The 17,098-nt window shown below is 41.3% G+C and overlaps 1 protein-coding gene across 1 annotated transcript; it reads right to left on the bottom strand.

Moving 5' to 3' along the window:
- Positions 1 to 6,194: 6,194 nt before the first annotated feature.
- LOC117316152 (gastrula zinc finger protein XlCGF57.1-like) lies at positions 6,195 to 16,175 on the bottom strand. Its single transcript, XM_033870661.1, has 2 exons — positions 16,100 to 16,175; positions 6,195 to 8,867 (listed from the first exon to the last, which is right to left on the bottom strand). The coding sequence occupies exon 2, from the start codon at positions 8,411 to 8,413 to the stop codon at positions 6,614 to 6,616; it is 1,800 nt and encodes a 599-aa protein (XP_033726552.1). The 5' UTR covers positions 8,414 to 8,867; positions 16,100 to 16,175; the 3' UTR covers positions 6,195 to 6,613.
- Positions 16,176 to 17,098: the final 923 nt, after the last annotated feature.

The raw sequence follows: 17,098 nt of genomic DNA, 5'->3' as shown, positions 1-17,098 counted from the left end.
GGTCTCTGGTAAAAAGAAAAAAATCACTTAAAAAATCGATTTCTGATATTTTCCAGGGTGTCGGAGAGACAACAGAAATGAATTACAGATGTAATATGCATTTTGCTTGAAAATTGATCATATCTTTATTTCGAAGGTAATCTTGGAAAATAAAAAAAATTATAAAAAAAATCTTGGAAAACGATAATTAAACTTGTATCCGTGGTCAAACTGCCGACGGAACCACAGGGGATTGTTACGGCACACTCGGTTTGTAATCAATATTGAGCTCTAATTTAGCTTAGTGATAAAATATATTTATTTGCCTAAAAATAATGGCAGGGGGAGTTGGAGAAAAGTTAACGCAATATCTACAGACATGGACCTAACAGGACCCAAACACCTGATACAATGATAGGTTAATAGCAACATAACAAAGGGACGAAAAGATAAAAAAAATCAATCATGAACCATCGGGGGTTAGCGCGAAATCCCAAACTAGCCCAATACAATCTAGACGTGGAAAGGCGCGATACGTGGAAACTAGCTGGGTGGGGATTTCATTCTTAGTCCGTTTTTCGGTCACAATTTGATCAGAATAAATGAATTTAAACATACAAATATTTGTATCTGCAGCAGGAAGTATCCGAATAGCTAACAAGGAAGTAATTTAGAATTACAACGAAAAGATAACGGAAGTGAAAGGCTTGTCAAGTTATTTTAATTGATCTTTTTTAATAAGGATATCATAAAAATGTTATGTTATTATAAAGTTGAAAGAAAACATGTTTAATCTGACTGACAGTTTTGTCTTTATTTTAAAGTGTTACCCCAAAAATTTACATCTCTTTCAGACTCGGTTAATAACTTAATACCAATTTTCTTTGGTATTTTAATCCTTGTATCATCAAAAGTAACAAAAGAAACAGCGTCCTGAAACTCCTTATGTAAGACAGAAATGTCTATACCAAATATAGGGGCGGCGTACTACATGTATATAATTTCTTCGCCGTGTAATTTCTTCGGCATGAAATTAACCATTTATTTATTTTAAACTTTAAAAGATAAAACGTTAGCATTTTGAGGAGTTGTAATAGCATATGTGCAACTTTTGTTGCTGTATCAAATATATAGTATACTGATTACGAATTTTTGTGAGAAGTTGTATACGCTGTCGGCTATGTGGCCATATTGAATGTTTCGATAATTTATTATCTTTCACAATTATCTCTTACTTTGTACACTGGCCACTTCAACTAGAACTTTGGTAATATCTCTCTCAGAGTGCATTGCGGTCTCCTCCATAACAACAGTATATATATACCTGGTATAAGGCACCATGGGAGAGCTTGATTAATATATTGGAACACAACGCGACACACCTGTCGTAGCAGGATATAATGATATTTGGGGTTTCCCAGAGTTATATTTAGCACACTTTAATTTTACCGGAAAACCTGTAACACCAAATCGTTGGTATAAAGTAACCGTAATTTTTTTTTTCAGAAATTTTCCTGATTTTCCGTTTTATCCCATTTTGATGATTATTTAGACATCGCTACTTAAATAATTATTGCCCGTTTCTATTGGTAATAATTCAAATAATGATTAATTTCTCGGATTAAATCATAATTCGCTTGTGACCGAACGGCGTCCAACGGGAATGTTATATACAGATAATAGAGACAGTATTTAACAACAAAATCATGATATGTACATATAACTAGAAGGAACATTTTTGGCAACAGCATATTTCATGTACTGTATACAAAATAAATGTAAAAATTCGCATGATTTAGGCTAGACATGGGCGTTACTGTTCAAAGGGAAACAACTTCTATATATATCTATCAAGTTTTTGCTGATAGCAAAATGAAAAAAAAAAAAAAGAATCTAAGTCACGTTGTTTTTGTTTGTCAATAGCTGTATGCAACTATGCAATATCACCAATACCAGATATTAGGTAGCTACTGCTTGAGTTTAAAGTTTCACTTTTTAACTTACTTTCCCGGAAACACAAGGGCAGGTTACTCTAATGTGAAAATAATACGTTTGGGTAACACTACTGCGCGGATGATTCCCTAATCCAGTCCGAACACAACAGAGCAATGTTTTGTTTAAAGCGTGCATTTCTTCGTATTGACCTGCCTGCCAACTGCTCTTTTTTGAAATGTGTGTATTGTTATAAGCTTCAAGACATGAAATACCGTAACCAAAACACTCCTGAGATGTAACTGTAAGCAGAGACATATATACAGATATATATGTCTCTGCTGTAAGTAGCGACTGATAGTTATCATTACTCGATCGTCACTTCAGAACAATAAAACGTCCTCAGACGTACGACTCCAGTACGGGTCAGCTCAATTTGGCGTTAGGACAAAGCAAATAATTCTACTGACTATCGTCCACTTCACATACGGTATTAAATAGATAGTCAGAATCATTCCGACCACGCAATTGCTTCTCTGCTATAACAAGACTTGGAAGATATCGTGATTTCAAACATTTATTATCAGATACTTACTCTTTTGTCAGAGGTTCGACAAACAACAAACGTTTAAAATCACGATCTGAACCTTCGAAGTCCTGTGTAATAGGACTGCTACTCTTCAGTTCATAAAGAGGTATGGCGGTTATTGGCCTGTTTCGACCTAACGGTGACCGTTTTCAAAATAAAAGAAACAAATGTTAAAAACTGAGTTTTTGAATACAAACCTTAAATCTATAACATATAAATATTCTTATTTGCGAAAAATGTGTTTGTTCATTACAATGGATAGTTCATAAAATGACCGTAAAGTTGCATCATCGGGCTATTTGCAACTTTCGAGGGGGGTTTTCCCGCATTCATATCATTTTTTGACATAGAGCGCATCAGAAGACCAACTTTTACAATGTCTAATTTTATTCTATGTACCAAAACACAACTAAAATCCTATTCTTCAAAAGTGGTCCTCTGATGCGCTGGTACCGAAAAATTGAAAAAACGTAGTTGATAAAATAGTTTGATTTAGCATTAACTAGACTGACTATAACCGACAACATAAACTTCACATTCCCATAAGTGCGTATAGCTCATATGGTAGAATAGAACCATCGCTTAGCAAGATGGATCTGTTTCATATTTTGTTATGTTTCTTAATACCATTTCATTTTCTTGATCGTATTTGAAAGATATTTGCAACATTAAATGCATATTTGATATAAAATATTTAGTATAAAGATAAAAATGTTGCGATAGAAAAAATTTTGGATACAAAAAAAGAAGAGTAAAATCATAACCGATTTTTACTCCGTATCATTCAAAGTAAAACGTAAATGAACTGCAGCGTCGACAACAGGAATACATGGATGGGTAGTGTAAAATTCATATTTAACATGTCAATTTAACTTTATTTCATATGGTATTGATTGACTACATACATGTAACCGTTCACATCACACAGCGCGCCAATGGACCATGACGATCTATTTTGGTAGTATGGGAATCACTAGGGTCACGTGATATTTTACCCAGACAATCGCTATGCGTGGCCTAGGTCAGGATAAGCGGAAAACGACCTCTTAGTTATTAAGTGGTAGCAACTATGACTTGATACATTCTTTACTGAACAGATATACACATTGATGAAATTACGATGCAGCACGTACCGCCTTAATTATGAGTGTCCAGCGGCACTAGCGCGATCATCCCTAATACTTACAGGTACCCGGATGTTTACATGTATATTTCTGTCCAACGATCCCCTGTACTCGCTAGACCATCTTGATGAAAAAAAAGGTTTTCTAAGTATTACATGTACTTGAATCATTGGTAGAACTCTCATTAATGGCATATTGCAGCTTAGAAATATAAAAAATATCATTACGGAAGCTTGTTCGGGTGTTAATTTTATTCCATGCACAACCGGCCTGTTATTCAGTGAATTCTCCCTCAGGACCATACATTCAAAAGAGTTATTGTTAAGGATTATAATCAAATATGACACTACTCTCTGCTATTTGTAGGAGATTTTTTTTTGAAAGATAACCATATGTTGGTTTTCACCTATTTGGCCCCACCCTTCAGGCCCCTGGGGACACAGCCCTATATTTCATAAATTCAGATCCCCATGTCCTAGTGAAGTCCCTGCCAAGTTTGACCAACATTGCCTAGTAGTTTGAAGAAGACTTCATTGTTAAAAAAATATAACGGACGACTGTTTGTTTGTTTGTTTGTTTGTTTGGTGGGTTTATTGCCCCATTAACAGCCAGGATCATTTCGAGACGGGGTCCCCTTTGTAGCAGTTGGTGACAACCTCACTGAACAACATACGGGAGACCCGTTGCATACCCCCCTCAAGAGTTGCAAATAGCTCGATGATGCAACTTTACGGCCATTTAATGAAATATTCATTGTTATGAACAAACACATTTTTCGCAAATAAGAATATTTATATGTTATAGATTCATTTTTTTAATTTTGAAAACGGTCACCGTTAGGTCGAAACAGGCCAATATGCGCCATACCTCTTTGACAGTTTAGCTTACTTCCTGACATACCATACGCTAATAATGAAGGTAAATGTTTAAATGAGATCAGCATGTAGTTTAAATCAACTGTACCAGGTAAACATTCCCCAATTAAAGCGCGGAACGAAAAACGATATTCAAATATGTTATTCTATGTAACCACCAAAGAAGAATGTAAACTGGTACCGAAATCCAATACTTTTATATGGTTCACAATTCAACGGGGTCCATTTTCAACGGGTATGTAAAGAAAATTTAATATTTAGTTCCGTTTTCCACGGCATCCCGGTTCCATTTTCAACGTTGAAAATGGAACCGGATTCCATTTTCCACGGGGGTCCATTTTCAACGTTACACCGGTAAACGATGACAGTGTTACTGGTACACGGTGACCCTGTTGCCTGTACACGTTGACCTTGTGGCATGTACATGGCGACCTTGTTACTGGTACACGGTGACCTTGTGGCCTGTACACGGTGACCTTGTGGCCTGTACACGGTGACCCTGTTGCCTGTACACGGTGACCTTGTTTCCTATACACAGTGACCCTGTTGCATGTATACGGTGACCCTGTTGCCTGTACACGGTGACCCTGTTGCATCTACACGGTGACCTTGTGGCCTGTACACGGTGACCCTGATGCCTGTACACGGTGACCTTGTGGCATGTACACGGTGACCCTGTTGCCTGTACACGGTGACCCTGTTGCATCTACACGGTGACCTTGTGGCCTGTACACGGTGACCCTGTTGCCTATACACGGTGACCTTGTTGCCTGTACACGGTGACGTTGTGGCATCTACACGGTGACCTTGTTGCCTATACACAGTGACCCTGTGGCCTGTACACGGTGACCTTGTTGCCTATACACAGTGACCCTGTTGCATGTACACGGCGACCTTGTTGCCTATACACGGTGACCCTGTTGCCTGTACACGATGACCTTGTGGCATGTACATGGCGACCTTGTTACTGGTATACGGTGACCCTGATGCCTGTACACGGTGACGTTGTGGCATCTACACGGTGACCCTATTACCGGTACACGGTGACCTTGTGGCCTGTACACAGTGACCTTGTTACTGGTACACTGTGACCTTGTGGCCTGTACACGGTGACCCTATGACCGGTACACGATGACCGTTACCGGTGTTGTATGGACAAACTGAAGAAAAGATTCACAATATTTATCTTTTTATTATTCATATACCTATATAAATCTATAATGACAACAAAAGCCAAACATGGAAATACACCTCGTAACTCTAATAATTTGACTCCACTTCTATATTCAACATTGGTTTTCATATAATTACAATAGCACTAGGTTTAACAAACACAACAAGAGACCCAATGGACCTATATCGGACACCTATTATTAACTAATTTAATGATTCAAGGCCTCTATGTTAATCAAAAGAAGTTTTAGCAAACTTGACTGATGCAACTTTTCACAAACTATGCTGGTTTTCATCCCAGAAGCTATTGGTTAAACATTATGATTAAACCAAAATAATCAAAATTTGTTTGGCTTCCAACCAGGAGCCTACAGGCTCAATGGTACAACTGCAGGCCTTTCAATCAGTATTTGTATAAGTGTTTCAACAAATTTGACGCCGGTGACCTTGAATATGGGTGAAGGAAATACATATTCACAAACTTTGTTCGGGTTCATCCCAGAAACCAAACAGCAAAACATATTGATCCTAGGACATTTGTTTATTGAGAAGAAATTGTTTAAGTGTTTCAAAAATTGACCTTGAATTTGAGTCAAGGACATTTCTTTTCGCTAACTTTTTCAGGCTACGTCCCAGGAGTCTATTTATTGAATATCTCGATTCTAGAATGTTTGGTTCAACACATTTGACTCCTGTGGCGTTGAATATGGGCCAAGGTCATTTTTTCGCAAATTTTTCCGGCTTCATTCTAGGAACCTACCAACCAAAACTGTTAATTCTAGGTTTTTTCATTATTGAGAAGGGAGTCGTGTAAAGGGAAAAACAGTTGACGACGGACGGAAACCGCACCATTGTATAAACTCACTTGGCCTTTCGGACCAGGTGAGCTAACAAAATACGCAACACATACATATCAAATATTCTAATGTATCTAAATAGGTTCATTTGACGATCATGGATGTCTCCGGTGATTGCATATGTATAACGTCCATTTTGTCTAAAGACGTGTGTAACTCGACATGTCTCTTCAAGCTACTACTCTGACTGAAATCCTTTTCACACAGGTGACATTTATAAGGCTTTTCGCCAGTGTGGATTCTCATGTGTATATGTAGACTCCCGCCCTCGTTAAAACGTTTGTCACACACATCACACGTGTAAGGTTTCTCTCCCGTATGCGTCCTGATATGAACTTGGAGGATCTCCTTCTTGTTGAATCGTTTTTCGCAGATACTACACCCATATGGTCGTTCTCCTGTATGTATCCTATTGTGCCTTTGTAGACTACTGCTCATGCTGAAATCCTTTCCACACACCTCACATTTGTACGGTTTTTCCCCTGTATGTATCCTATGATGTTTTCGCAGACTTCCTTTCTCACTAAACCCTCGAGAACAAATTTTACATTTGAAGGGTTTCTCACCGGTATGAGTTCGAAGATGTTTTTTCAAATTTATTTTGATACTAAATTCCTTCTTACATATGCCACAAGTAAACATCCTCTCTCCTTTATGTAATTCAACATGGTCTTGTAAGTTTCCTTTCCGACGAAATTCTTTCCCACATATATGACACGGAAAGGGTTTCTTTTCGGAGTGTATTTCCAGATGTGAACGCAGTCCGGCGTTCCGTGCAAAACACTTCCCGCAAATATCACAAGAAAACGGTCTGTCCCCCAGATGTGACCTGGCGTGTTTCAACATACTCGGTTTGGTACGGAAACAGAGACCGCACACCTCACAAGAATAACTTCCTTGTGAATGTATCCTTGAATGTTTGTGAAGGTTCCCATTGTCACTAAACACCTTACCACAGACTTCACATTTGAATGGCCTCTCTCCGGTATGTATTCGGAAATGTTTTCTCAAATCACACGGCTGACGAAAGTTTTTACTACATACTTCGCATTGGTATGGTTTATCATATGGGTGACTTTCTTGATGTTCCTGCAAATGCTCAGTCAGAGCAAATTGTTGGCCGCATTGCTTACAGATAAAAGGTTGTTTGTTTACCTGGCTGTTGTAGGGTTCATGCAGTTGTACACTATTGCAAGGGCCATTTCCTTGTTCACTTTTGCAAAGTTCATTACCCAGCTCAATACCAGACGGTTCATTTCTTGGCTCACTGCTATACGGTTCATTACCTAGCTCACTATCAGACGGTTCATTTCCTGGCTCATTGCTATACGGTTCATTACCCAGCTCACTATCAGACGGTTCATTTCTTGGCTCACTGCTATACGGTTCATTACCTAGCTCACTAACAGACGGTTCTTTTTCTGGCTGACTGCTATACGGTTCATTACCTAGCTCACTACCAGACGGTTCATTTCTTGGCTCACTGCTATACGGTTCATTACCTAGCTCACTATCAGACGGTTCATTTCCTGGCTCACTGCTATACGGTTCATTACCTAGCTCACTATCAGACGGTTCGTTTCCTGGCTCACTGCTATACGGTTCATATCCGAGTTCAGTTGTGTAAAGACCATTTACTTGTCCACTATTGCGAACTTCATTACCTAGCTCCCTATCAGATGGTTCACTTCCTGGCTCACTACTATTAGGTTCATGGTCTAGTTCATTTCCATCAGACTTATTACTTAGAAGTTCGTCAATTCTGATCTGTTTTCCATGTTCATCTAGAATCATAATTTTGCTTTCATATAAATTGCTCTCATATGTTCTATTCAGTTCTATGTCCCCCATATCGCCCCAGGCTTGATTTGTTCCCCGGTTCATTTAACATTCAACTAATCACGGACTCTTTTGTTTGTGAAATTTGACTGTGTATACTAATTCTGGTGTATTTCGAGATGATTATGTAAGCTACACGACTATAAACACGCGTACATGTGATCACGATTGTGGTCCCGTAATGTATGTGTTCAGCTCCTCGGTCTTACCAAACCTCTCCTCAAAACACAATTGCTCCTTATACTGTTGAGATTTCTTGTCCATCCTTCTTCCTGATCATTGCCTCCATTGATCACCCCGAGCCTCGCTTTCATCAGCACTCGATAGGAATAGTTTCCTATTTCAGCCTTTATCATAATGTCAAGTCCATTCGTTGGTGAATCACCATTGATAGAGTTTGAAGTCATTTTTGTGGTACCTCACCACGATATAAACTTGAAATACTTGAAAGGAATGGACCCATATAGACAGGTATGCTGATGTTAGGGAGTAAGTGTTTCTGAAATTAAAAAAAATAAGACAAAATAAAAATAAAACCAGGGTCAGAAATAAAATATTTCTACATAGTGAATACATTAGTCCGAAGAGTTTTATTTGTTGTCTGTATTGAGGCATCATCCTCAATGGATTACGCTGACTTTCGCTCTAGCACCTTTAGAATCATCTGTACCCAAAGGTGCTAGATTGAAAATCAACATTCGATCACAGGGACTTGAAAACTTGTTACAGTCTATGTGTAATTGGACTTTCTCTAGTGTGTATAACACATTTTCAGATTTGTGTGGGTCTAGATTAAAATTCGGTAAAAAATTACACCTCTCGGTGTCAAAAGAGGAAGTCCAATTACATATAGATTGTAATATATTCTCAGGTCCCTGTGAGGTCGATTGCACTACTTCGCTACACTGATGCTCTGGAATATACTGCCTTACTTATAGCAAGCATGTAATATCTATAGATGTATATACATATGTAAGTCAAATCATTATCAGCCATGTTCTAATATCTATATAAAAGTCAAATCTTCTAATATCTATATAAAAGTCAAATCTTTATCAGCCACGTTCTAACATAAATATGAAAGTCAAATATTCTAATACAATGTATATATCTATATAAAATCTTTGTCAGCAATGTTCTAATCAATATCTTTATATAAGTTAAATCTTTATCAGCCATATTCTAACATAAATATAAAAGTCAAATATTCTTATATATATACATAATTCAAATCTTTTTATGTTCTAATACACATATAAGTTAAAACTTTATCAGCCAGGTTTTAATATATACCATGTAAAATGACCTTTTCTTTCATGATGTAAGTCAGTGTGAATATGTCAGGCACTTGTGGATAAACAAAGGCTATTTGATCTTTTGATGAACACGAAACGAATCTCAAGGTCACCGTTACCATTGAGCTTGCTTGTCAGTCCCCTGTAATGCATGTGCTTACAAGTAACATAGTGATTAGTCAGTGATTGGTAAGGTCCCTAGATAGAACAGTGTGGTAGTGCATTATGCCACGTGACATTATGGCACGTGGCAGTGTTGCACGTGACAGCGTGGTACGTGACATAGTGATGGTTGTCAGTGTGGTACGTGACAGAGTGGTGGTTGTCAGTGTGGTACATGACAGAGTGGTGGTTGTCAGTGTGGTACGTGACAGTTTGGTAGTTGTCAGTGTGGTACGTGACAGTTTGGTAGTTGTCAGTGTGGTACGTGACAGTTTGGTGGTTGTCAGTGTTGTACGTGACAGTTTGGTGGTTGTCAGTGTGGTACGTGACAGAGTGGTAGTTGTCAGTGTGGTACGTGACAGTTTGGTAGTTGTCAGTATGGTACGTGACAGAGTGGTGGTTGTCAGTATGGTACGTGACAGAGTGGTATAGTTGTCAGTGTGGTACGTGACAGAGTGGTGGTTGTCAGTATGGTACGTGACAGAGTGGTGGTTGTCAGTGTGGTACGTGACAGAGTGGTGGTTGTCAGTATGGTACGTGACAGTTTGGTAGTTGTCAGTGTGGTACGTGACAGAGTGGTAGTTGTCAGTGTGGTACGTGACAGTTTGGTAGTTGTCAGTATGGTACGTGACAGTTTGGTAGTTGTCAGTGTGGTACGTGACAGAGTGGTGGTTGTCAGTGTTGTACGTGACAGAGTGGTGGTTGTCAGTGTGGTACGTGACAGAGTGGTAGTTGTCAGTGTGGTACGTGACAGTTTGGTAGTTGTCAGTGTGGTACGTGACAGAGTGGTAGTTGTCAGTGTGGTACGTGACAGAGTGGTAGTTGTCAGTATGGTACGTGACAGAGTGGTAGTTGTCAGTGTGGTACGTGACAGAGTGGTAGTTGTCAGTGTGGTACGTGACAGTTTGGTAGTTTTCAGTATGGTACGTGACAGAGTGGTGGTTGTCAGTATGGTACGTGACAGAGTGGTATAGTTGTCAGTGTGGTACGTGACAGAGTGGTGGTTGTCAGTATGGTACGTGACAGAGTGGTGGTTGTCAGTGTGGTACGTGACAGAGTGGTGGTTGTCAGTATGGTACGTGACAGTTTGGTGGTTGTCATTGTGGTACGTGACAGAGTGGTGGTTGTCAGTGTGGTCATGACAGAGTGGTAGTTGTCAGTGTGGTACGTGACAGAGTGGTAGTTGTCAGTATGGTACGTGACAGAGTGGTGGTTGTCAGTATGGTACGTGACAGAGTGGTAGTTGTCAGTATGGTACGTGACAGAGTGGTAGTTGTCAGTGTGGTACATGACAGAGTGGTGGTTGTCAGTGTGGTACGTGACAGCTTGGTGGTTGTCAGTATGATACGTGACAGAGTGGTGGTTGTCAGTATGGTACGTGACAGAGTGGTGGTTGTCAGTATGGTACGTGACGGAGTGGTAGTTGTCAGTGTGGTACGTGACAGAGTGGTATAGTTGTCAGTGTGGTACGTGACAGAGTGGTGGTTGTCAGTACGGTACGTGACAGAGTGGTAGTTGTCAGTGTGGTACGTGACAGTTTGGTGGTTGTCAGTATGGTACGTGACAGTTTGGTGGTTGCCAGTGTGGTACGTGACAGAGTGGTGGTTGTCAGTATGGTACGTGACAGTTTGGTGGTTGTCAGTATGGTACGTGACAGAGTGGTAGTTGTCAGTGTGGTCATGACAGAGTGGTAGTTGTCAGTGTGGTACGTGACAGAGTGGTAGTTGTCAGTGTGGTCATGACAGAGTGGTAGTTGTCAGTGTGGTACGTGACAGAGTGGTAGTATGGTACGTGACAGTTTGGTAGTTGTCAGTATGGTACGTGACAGAGTGGTAGTTGTCAGTGTGGTCATGACAGAGTGGTAGTTGTCAGTGTGGTACGTGACAGAGTGGTAGTATGGTACGTGACAGTTTGGTGGTTGTCAGTATGGTACGTGACAGTTTGGTGGTTGTCAGTATGGTACGTGACAGTTTGGTGGTTGTCAGTATGGTACGTGACAGAGTGGTGGTTGTCAGTGTGGTACTTGACAGAGTGGTAGTTGTCAGTATGGTACGTGACAGAGTGGTAGTTGTCAGTATGGTACGTGACAGAGTGGTGGTTGTCAGTGTGGTCATGACAGAGTGGTAGTTGTCAGTGTGGTACGTGACAGAGTGGTAGTTGTCAGTGTGGTCATGACAGAGTGGTAGTTGTCAGTGTGGTACGTGACAGAGTGGTAGTTGTCAGTGTGGTACGTGACAGAGTGGTGGTTGTCAGTGTGGTACGTGACAGAGTGGTGGTTGTCAGTATGGTACGTGACAGTTTGGTGGTTGTCAGTGTGGTACGTGACAGAGTGGTAGTTGTCAGTGTGGTACGTGACAGAGTGGTAGTTGTCAGTATGGTACGTGACAGAGTGGTGGTTGTCAGTATGGTTCGTGACAGAGTGGTAGTTGTCAGTGTGGTACGTGACAGTTTGGTGGTTGTCAGTGTGATACGTGACATAGTGGTAGTTTTCAGTGTTGTACGTGACAGTTTGGTGGTTGTCAGTGTGGTACGTGACAGAGTGGTAGTTGTCAGTGTGGTACGTGGCAGAGTGGTGGTTGTCAGTGTGGTACGTGACAGAGTGGTGGTTGTCAGTATGGTACGTGACAGTTTGGTAGTTGTCAGTATGGTACGTGACAGAGTGGTAGTTGTCAGTATGGTACATGACAGAGTGGTGGTTGTCAGTGTGGTACGTGACAGCTTGGTGGTTGTCAGTATGGTACGTGACAGTTTGGTGGTTGTCAGTATGGTACGTGACAGTTTGGTGGTTGTTAGTATGGAACGTGACAGTTTGGTGGTTGTCAGTATGGTACGTGACAGTTTGGTGGTTGCCAGTGTGGTACGTGACAGAGTGGTGGTTGTCAGTGCTGTACGTGACAGTTTGGTGGCTGTCAGTGTGGTACGTGACAGAGTGGTAGTTGTCAGTGTGGTACGTGGCAGAGTGGTGGTTGTCAGTGTGGTACGTGACAGAGTGGTAGTTGTCAGTGTGGTACGTGACAGAGTGGTGGTTGTCAGTATGGTACGTGACAGTTTGGTGGTTGTCAGTGTTGTACGTGACAGTTTGGTGGTTGTCATTGTGGTACGTGACAGAGTGGTGGTTGTCAGTATTGTACGTGACAGTTTGGTGGTTGTCAGTGTGGTACGTGACAGAGTGGTAGTTGTCAGTGTGGTACGTGACAGAGTGGTAGTTGTCAGTATGGTACGTGACAGAGTGGTGGTTGTCAGTATGGTACGTGACAGAGTGGTAGTTGTCAGTGTGGTACGTGACAGTTTGGTGGTTGTCAGTGTGATACGTGACATAGTGGTAGTTTTCAGTGTTGTACGTGACAGTTTGGTGGTTGTCAGTGTGGTACGTGACAGAGTGGTAGTTGTCAGTGTGGTACGTGGCAGAGTGGTGGTTGTCAGTGTGGTACGTGACAGAGTGGTGGTTGTCAGTATGGTACGTGACAGTTTGGTAGTTGTCAGTATGGTACGTGACAGAGTGGTAGTTGTCAGTATGGTACATGACAGAGTGGTGGTTGTCAGTGTGGTACGTGACAGCTTGGTGGTTGTCAGTATGGTACGTGACAGTTTGGTGGTTGTCAGTATGGTACGTGACAGTTTGGTGGTTGTTAGTATGGTACGTGACAGTTTGGTGGTTGTCAGTATGGTACGTGACAGTTTGGTGGTTGCCAGTGTGGTACGTGACAGAGTGGTGGTTGTCAGTGCTGTACGTGACAGTTTGGTGGTTGTCAGTGTGGTACGTGACAGAGTGGTAGTTGTCAGTGTGGTACGTGGCAGAGTGGTGGTTGTCAGTGTGGTACGTGACAGAGTGGTAGTTGTCAGTGTGGTACGTGACAGAGTGGTGGTTGTCAGTATGGTACGTGACAGTTTGGTGGTTGTCAGTGTTGTACGTGACAGTTTGGTGGTTGTCATTGTGGTACGTGACAGTTTGGTGGTTGTCAGTGTGGTACGTGACAGTTTGGTGGTTGTCAGTATGGTACGTGACAGAGTGGTAGTTGTCAGTGTGGTACGTGACAGAGTGGTAGTTGTCAGTGTGGTACGTGACAGAGTGGTGGTTGTCAGTGTGGTACGTGACAGTTTGGTGGTTGTCAGTATGGTACGTGACAGAGTGGTAGTTGTCAGTGTGGTACGTGACAGAGTGGTGGTTGTCAGTATGGTACGTGACAGAGTGGTAGTTGTCAGTACGGTACGTGACAGAGTGGTAGTTGTCAGTGTGGTACGTGACAGAGTGGTGGTTGTCAGTATGGTACGTGACAGAGTGGTAGTTGTCAGTGTGGTACGTGACAGTTTGGTGGTTGTCAGTGTGATACGTGACATAGTGGTAGTTTTCAGTGTTGTACGTGACAGTTTGGTGGTTGTCAGTGTGGTACGTGACAGAGTGGTAGTTGTCAGTGTGGTACGTGGCAGAGTGGTGGTTGTCAGTGTGGTACGTGACAGAGTGGTGGTTGTCAGTATGGTACGTGACAGTTTGGTAGTTGTCAGTATGGTACGTGACAGAGTGGTAGTTGTCAGTGTGGTACGTGACAGCTTGGTGGTTGTCAGTATGGTACGTGACAGTTTGGTGGTTGTTAGTATGGTACGTGACAGTTTGGTGGTTGTCAGTATGGTACGTGACAGTTTGGTGGTTGCCAGTGTGGTACGTGACAGAGTGGTGGTTGTCAGTGCTGTACGTGACAGTTTGGTGGTTGTCAGTGTGGTACGTGACAGAGTGGTAGTTGTCAGTGTGGTACGTGGCAGAGTGGTGGTTGTCAGTGTGGTACGTGACAGAGTGGTAGTTGTCAGTGTGGTACGTGACAGAGTGGTGGTTGTCAGTATGGTACGTGACAGTTTGGTGGTTGTCAGTGTTGTACGTGACAGTTTGGTGGTTGTCATTGTGGTACGTGACAGTTTGGTGGTTGTCAGTGTGGTACGTGACAGTTTGGTGGTTGTCAGTATGGTACGTGACAGAGTGGTAGTTGTCAGTGTGGTACGTGACAGAGTGGTAGTTGTCAGTGTGGTACGTGACAGAGTGGTGGTTGTCAGTGTGGTACGTGACAGTTTGGTGGTTGTCAGTATGGTACGTGACAGAGTGGTAGTTGTCAGTGTGGTACGTGACAGAGTGGTGGTTGTCAGTGTGGTACGTGACAGAGTGGTGGTTGTCAGTATGGTACGTGACAGAGTGGTAGTTGTCAGTACGGTACGTGACAGAGTGGTAGTTGTCAGTGTGGTACGTGACAGTTTGGTGGTTGTCAGTGTGGTACGTGACAGTTTGGTGGTTGTCAGTGTGGTACGTGACAGAGTGGTGGTTGTCAGTGTGGTACGTGACAGAGTGGTAGTTGTCAGTGTGGTACGTGACAGTTTGGTGGTTGTCAGTGTGGTACTTGACAGAGTGGTGGTTGTCAGTGTAGTACGTGACAGAGTGGTGGTTGTCAGTGTGGTACGTGACAGAGTGGTGGTTGTCAGTGTGGTACGTGACAGAGTGGTGGTTGTCAGTGTGGTACGTGACAGAGTGGTGGTTGACAGCGTGGTACGTGACAGAGTGGTGGTTGTCAGTGTGGTACGTGACAGAGTGGTGGTTGTCAGTGTGGTACGTGACAGTTTGGTGGTTGTCAGTATGGTACGTGACAGAGTGGTGGTTGTCAGTGTTGTACGTACGTGACAGTTTGGTAGTTGTCAGTGTGGTACGTGACAGAGTGGTGGTTGTCAGTGTGGTACGTACGTGACAGTTTGGTGTACACGCACAAATACTTGTCTTCGATACTTGTGTATCAGTTTAAATTGATGTTCCTTTCGCAAAGTATTAGAGTGAGTATATCCAAAGACAGCCCCATATCATGGTACGGCTGAATATAACTTGAGTACGTGTAATAACTTTCTATGTCTGCAATTGGTTTTTGTACATCAAACTGTTATATACGACCCATACAATGTATACACTTTATAAACCGACTGTATTATATAAATAATATTAATGTATTTATTTAACGGGTTTTACGTCCGCTATTACGGCCTTACACTTTTACATAAATTGCCTTTTTTAAACCGTCTGTGTTATATACAATATTTACACTGTTTTATATAAACAGACTGTGTTTATACACTAGGTTCTACGCTGTTTTATTTTAACTGTTTATAGGCCCTAGTCACACCAGAGAGCTCCGCATAAATTATCGAAGAAATGATGATAAAAACGGCGGAAATCAAGAGGATCTGACAAAACTTGTAACAGTTAACACATGTAGAGTAACAGTGTATGCCCCTATAGAATACTTACAATACATGTCTGCCAATGTCCACAATCAGTATACATACATAGATTACATTTCTCCGAGTGCACACTTGGTTTACAGTAACAATAGTTGGGGTTGACTAAAACACGGATAATTATAACGGAAAATATTGTCGTTGAGCTTAAAATTGTGTTTGTTGAGGAAACATCAAGCAATTTAGTGTGTTCCAGTGCGGTATACTGCGTCCCTAACGGATGTTTTAAATACAATATAGTTATTTCCTTTTCGATACAAAACTGAATTGCATCCACTACAAGGATTCGATCACATGACTCATAACTTTTTCGGTTAAAGCAGATAGCTGTCCATTTTGCTACGAGTTGTCCATTCTTTATTACGCTCTCATATGTTTGTGTGTTACAATGGGTCAATATAGAAAACAAAATACATGTAGATATCAGACAGGGAAATAAAGTGAAGATACAATCATACATACAAACTACAGAAGCCTTAAAACAATGTAGCATAAATAACCATTTATATCTATGTCATCTCGCTGTAGATATCAGTAAAGAGATTGTAGTTTTAAGTAATAAAATATATATACTAAATACATTGTAATATAAAGGTAACTTTAACCATTACTAGTGGTATCGCTGTGTATATATTAGTAATGGTTGATAGTACATTTGTGTTATTTCAAATGGGCATGGTAATATAATTGATTTTGACGGTTGACGATTTTCATTGCTTATTCTTCAGAAGTACTGGAAGATTTGAACTTCCTTTGTAGGTTTCCCTTGGTCCTTAGTTGTGTCCATTTGATTATGAGTCTTATGCAGAAAACAAAATGACCGCCAGGCGGCCATCTTTGATTCTGACAGTTAAAGATTTGTTATCGCTAATTCTTGAGAGGCACTTGAAGGATTTCCTCAAATTTGATTTACAAGTTTCCCTTAGTATCTAGCTGGGCCCATTATATTTCGGGTCTGATCTAGAAAGACATTTTGACACCATGACCTTGAACAAGGTTTTGACCACCA

The sequence above is a fragment of the Pecten maximus genome, chromosome 18, assembly GCF_902652985.1.
Source record: "Pecten maximus chromosome 18, xPecMax1.1, whole genome shotgun sequence".
Classification (NCBI taxonomy): Eukaryota; Metazoa; Mollusca; class Bivalvia; order Pectinida; family Pectinidae; genus Pecten; species Pecten maximus.
Note: the sequence above shows the minus strand (reverse complement) of the source record. Positions and strands in the feature narration are given on the sequence as shown.

Coding starts and splice junctions, on each gene's coding strand:
- LOC117316152 (XM_033870661.1), bottom strand. CDS start 8,413: ATGAACCGGGGAACAAATCAAGCCTGGGGCGATATGGGGGACATAGAA.